Source organism: Schistocerca nitens, chromosome 2 (genome assembly GCF_023898315.1).
Source record: "Schistocerca nitens isolate TAMUIC-IGC-003100 chromosome 2, iqSchNite1.1, whole genome shotgun sequence".
NCBI classification, from domain to species: domain Eukaryota; kingdom Metazoa; phylum Arthropoda; class Insecta; order Orthoptera; family Acrididae; genus Schistocerca; species Schistocerca nitens.
The window spans coordinates 941,098,341-941,103,895 of record NC_064615.1 but is presented as its reverse complement, the minus strand read 5'-3'; the positions used below and the strand labels follow the sequence as shown (position 1 = coordinate 941,103,895).

At 44.1% G+C, this 5,555-nt stretch overlaps 1 protein-coding gene across 1 annotated transcript; it reads right to left on the bottom strand.

Moving 5' to 3' along the window:
- Nucleotides 1–552: 552 nt before the first annotated feature.
- On the bottom strand, nt 553–1,176 carry LOC126235460 (uncharacterized). The gene has a single exon (XM_049944183.1). The coding sequence runs from the start codon at nt 1,174–1,176 to the stop codon at nt 553–555; it is 624 nt and encodes a 207-aa protein (XP_049800140.1).
- Between the last annotated feature and the right edge of the window lie 4,379 nt (nt 1,177–5,555).

The following is a 5,555-nucleotide window of genomic DNA, read 5'->3' as shown; positions in this document are numbered from 1 at the left end:
CATTCCAGTTCGTACGGCTTCGCCTTGTACGACACTATCATCACAAAATAATATGATTTTGAAATTACAGTTCTTTTCCTTCTTCTGAGCATAAGGGTGAAAGATAATAAAAGAATAAGACATAAAAACAAGGATATGCGAATATGTCTACATATCTTTAATTATACAGACAGGAAATGCACAAACTGACTCAATTAAGGTTTCTTTATTTGGTTATTTACGACTGACGACTGATTTCGAAAGAAAAATCTCACTAGATTTTGTGTCTATGTATTAAATAGACATGTAGTGAGAAAAGTAATGTGTAGTAGTCACGTATGTGTATCACAGCCATATAGTATTGACTTAAAACCAGTCGATAGCGACAACATTAAAACCAATTTCGCAATCGGTGCTGTTATTTTACCAACACAAAATTTGGGAGCTTAAGAGGTGTCTCAGTATCACATTCTAACGAAGGGAAAACAGTTACATAGTGGCAGTCGTAAGTTCTGAAGTCACACGTGCATTTTGCTATAGTCTTGATAGTCCTCTGCACAAAGAGATCGTTTTTCAGAAGATGCGCATCAGGCCGGCCTGCCGGAATGCGAAGACGGGTGCGCCCTGCGGCAGCAGGTCCTGGTAGTGGAAGCGCGCCAGGTAGCCGGGGTCTGCAGGCAGCGACAGCCGCTCCGGCAGCAGAGGCGAGGCGGCGGGGGTGGAGGCCGAGGCGGGGGCGGCGGGCCCGTGGGCGTAGGTGATGCGCTGGAGGCGGCCGTCCGGCTGCAGCAGGTAGTACACGCCGGACTCCTGGGCGCGGGAGCCGTCGGCAGCCGCATCTGAGGGAGCCGTCGTGGTGGGCAGCTCGGTGGTGGTGGTCTCGGCAGCCTCTGTGGTCGTGGGGGCGGGCGGGGGCGGAGGGCCGTACTGCTGTGGCGGCGGCGCGTACAGGCCGGAGCTCCTGGAAGGCAGGAAGAACTGCCGACCTTCCGGACGCCAGCCCGAGGGAGGGTACGGAGCCGCGTCTGGCGCGCCGTACTGCTGCGCAGGCGCTTCTGGCCGCGCAGAGGCGCACCCTGCGAGCAGCAAGAGAGCAGACGCCACCAGGAGCTGCATGTCGCTCTCAGGGGAAGAGCCGATACACTGACTGATGCCACTCTGGGCGCCACCGCCGTACTTAAAGGCGCCAGCTGACATTGGCCTCCATAGCGTTACACCACTGGCCGTTGTCTCACAGCCGATCGAGGCGGGGGACCTGCAGGGACGTGACGCACTTCTCAATGCTGAACGCTAGGTCCTTCAACCTCTCATGGAAGACTTCCAACAATACCTAAAAAAATGTTCAAATGTGTGTGAAATCGTATGGGACTTAACTACTAAGGTCATCAGTCCCTAAGCTTACACACAACTTAACCTAAATTATCCTAAGGACAAACACACACGCCCATGCCCGAGGGAGGACTCGAACCTCCGCCGAGACCAGTCGCACAGTCCATGACTGCAGCGCCTAAGACCTCTCGGCTAATCCCGCGCGGCCAATTCCTTCATTCCGCATGATTTCAGTGCTCTGCTTTGTCACATAATTTCATGGGCAAGGAAGCAATCATCGTTTGGCTGTATAATTTCACTGAATATGTAGATATTTTTAGGGTGACAGTTCTTTTCATCAAACGAAATGGCAGAGGAATTCTCAACAGAAAGTGAATGAAAGGGGATTACCATACAATAAATGCGGAATCCCCAAAAAATGTAGGTCAGGACCAGATGATTGGAACAATTTCAATTTATTTCTGGGACAGTATTGTTCATTGTCCCATAGTATAAAGTGTGGGTGGCGCTTTTTCTTAATACACAGATTAAACACTGTTCTTTTACATCTATATGCCTGCAGCTTCGTAGCACGTTTCCTCTTATTCTTCTTGATTCTCCAACTCCTTTTAGTACCATGAACTGGGAACATAAAATTTCCTGCAGGGAACACCAATGACTGGTATTTCGGCTACTGTGACAGGTTTGCCACTTTTTTTCAAATGTGGGCCGACTATATACATAAAATGACATTGCAGATTCTTCATGGGAAACGAGAAATCTTACAACTATGTACGAATTTTTTCAATCACATAATTTTAATTAATTCATTTCTGGATTAATCTTTACTGACTGGAAAAATAGTGCTTGATGTCTCCCTAGACCAAAAACGCATTATTTTGTTCTTCTATGTCCGCCACAACTTTTGATACAGTAACCTTATCCTCTGTTAGTGTTCCCTGCTGGAAAAACCGAAATTTTCTTCAGGTTTGGAAATAGTTTATTTTTCCTCAAAACCTTTCCTTTCGCTTTGGATCAATTATGAATCAGAAGTACTTTACTATGACTGTCGTCGAAATTTTCGATCTTACAGAATGTCTTATACACCTCTAACGACTTGTAGAGTCTATTCTAAAGAGCTTTCATAAGAAAATGAGAAAACTCTTAGACTCTCAGGTTACATGAACTTTATCAGAAAAATTCTGTGGTTCTTCTTTCTTTCCATATAACTGCTTTTAGAGATATGGAACTGAAAGTGTTTTCGTAAGTTAAGAACAGGTATTTCTCGGTTGTTTTTTTGAAGGTAAAAAGATTTGATTTTGATCCATTTGGGACGATTTTATGAAATAGGTGGATTTTTTAAATTGTCATATCTTTTTGTCTCCCTATTGTAGTGATTCAGTTGTGATTTGTGTGTTCCAGCAATTTTTTGTCTACTGATACATGGCAGGATTATTAAAAATTTGAGTGAGTTTCTGTGAGTTGTCCGTCTACATGTGTACCTCTTTCTCTTTCTCCCTCTCACCCCCCCCCCCCCCATCCTCTCTCTCTCTCTCTCTCTCTCTCTCTCACACACACACACTAGCTCATTTAGATCACTAAGTGCAGGTTCCCAACCGGGGTTCTAAATGACACATCTCAGTTCTGAAGAAGTTTGAAAATTATTTCACATATTAATCATGTTCCTGGGTGTATACAAGCCGTTAATAGCAATTCATTTTCCCCGTGAACACTTAGCATTTTATCAAATTGTATTTATTGTAAGTTTATAGGCATTGATACATTTTTATTGTTCGACTTTTCTTCTAACACTTCATAGTCTTCAATTCTCCTCCTTGTTGTATTGTGCATAAGATAAAATGAAAACAGAATTTGTGTGAACTAAACGTACTGTCAGTAGTATAAAGAAAAGCGCATCCTTGACGCCAAGACGGATTTTTCTCTGATCTTTAATTATTTAGCGGTATGGATCCTATCCTTGCAAATTTGCAATTTATGTTGCATGCAATATGTGATGTAACGAATCCCCTAACATCATAATGAAGTTCTCCATTCAGCGTACTTTACGCATTTTTATGTAGGCAATGGGTAAAGATCTAAATCTACTTCCATACTCCTCAAACCACTGGGAAGTGCATGGCAGAGGGTTTATGCAATCGTACCAATTATTAGGGCATTTTTCTTTTCCATTTATATACAGGGTGTTCCGAAACTATTCGTTCAAGTTAATAATGGGGTAGAGAACGTCAACACAAATATATTTATTTATGGTACATGTGGTCCCTGACGATTTACACATAAAGTAGTCTAGCGTGCTCATTACAACAGTGGCGTTCACAGGAGGTGCTCGAATGTGAGACCGTTAGCCTTTACACACACAGTACATCATCAGACAATTGGTTGTCATGTCCGTTCGAAGATTCCTGGCATTTCGACAATGGTATCAGTAGCGACAACTCTAGCGACGAGGTCCTCTTCTGTTTCCACAACGATTACACACATTAGCCGTTTCACATGTCCCCAGACGAAAAATCCAGACACGTGAAGTGAGGTAACCCGAGCGGGCAGTCCACAGGACCACTCCAGTCAATCCACCGATTCCCGAAGGCGCTCTCAGATGATTCCTCATAGCAGTGCTGAAATGGGCTGGCGCCCCATCGCGCTGGAAGTACATTGTTCGTCTAACATTCTGAGGTAGATCCTCCAGCAGTTCTGGCAACCCATATTCCACGAAGATGCGGTATCTCCGTTCGCTGAGGCTGAGTGTACTAGTTGTAGAAGTATGAAACTAGATTTTCCCTTTTGATGATGCTATCCGTCAGAATAGGGCCCATAAGATCGCGTCTGCAGCGCCGTCTGCTTCTTGTAACGGCTGACGACAAATGTCAACACACAGTAATCCAAGTTCCATGCCGGCCAGTGTGGCCGAGCGGTTCTAGGCGCTTCACTCTGGAACCGCGCGACCGCTACGGCCGCAGGTTCGAATCCTGCCTCGGGCATGGATGTATGTGATGTCCTTAGGTTAGTTAGGTTTAAGTAGTTCTAAGTTCTAGGGGACTGATGACCTTAGATGTTAAGTCCCATAGTACTCAGAGCCATCTGAACCATTTTAAACCAAGTTCCATACATCAGTATCTGTTTCAAAGACGTAAACATGTCGTATTTTGTGCCTATGAACTACGATTTGCGGACAGCATTGGTTCTCTGTTATCATTTGAAGAAAACAGCTACTGAATCGCATCGGATGCTTGTCGGAGATTTCGGTGAACATGTTCTTGGGAAAACACAGTGTTTCGAGTGGTTAAAAAAATTCAAAAGTCGTTCTTTTGAAGTGAGAAATGACAACGTGGAAAACCACCGAAAAAGTTCGAAGACAACGAATTCCAGGCCTTATTGGATGAAAACGATATTCAAACTCAACAGAAAGCCGCGGGACAATTGAATGTGACGCGGAGAGCCGAACCTCTTCGGTTGAAAGCAATGGGAAAGGCGCAGAAAGCGGGGAAATGGGTTTCGCATGAACTGAATGAAACACAACAAGCAAATCGAAAGACCACTGTGAAATGCTAATCGCAAATGCAAAAGAAAGTCGTTTCTCCATCGAATAGTGACAGGTGATGAAAAATGGATATTTTTGAGAAACCTAAGCGTTGTAAATCATTGGTGAATCCAAGCAAATAATCGATATCCACCGCAAGACCCAATCGCTTTCGAAAGAAGACAATGCGCTGAGTTTGGTGGGATCAGAAGGGTGTCATCTATCATGAGCTGCTAAAACCAGGTGAACTGTCAACACTGATCGTTACCAACAGCAAATGATCGATTTAAATCGAGCATTACGTGAAAACCGACCGGAATATGGAACAAGGCAACACAAAGTCATATTGCTCCATGATAACGCCCCATCAAACACAAGGAGATCGAGGTTTTCAGTTAGGAAATACTATGGCGTGAGGCTTATTCTCCAGACTTGGCTCCGTCCGATTATCATGTATTTGAATCATTGGGACACGCTGTTGCTGAACAACGCCTCAATTCGTATAAAAATGTACAAAAATGACTGGTTCACTTCAAAAGAAGAACTGGAGTTCCATTCATAGCCTGCCGGAGAGGTGGGAGAAATGTATAAACAGCAGTGGAAATTGTTATGAATAAAATATTGTTTATCACTTTCAAACAACACACATGAACTTCCGGTTTCTTACTTCTACACCTGGTAAGAACGTAGGGCTCGATCAACCTATTGCCATTTCTGTCACAAGGTGACG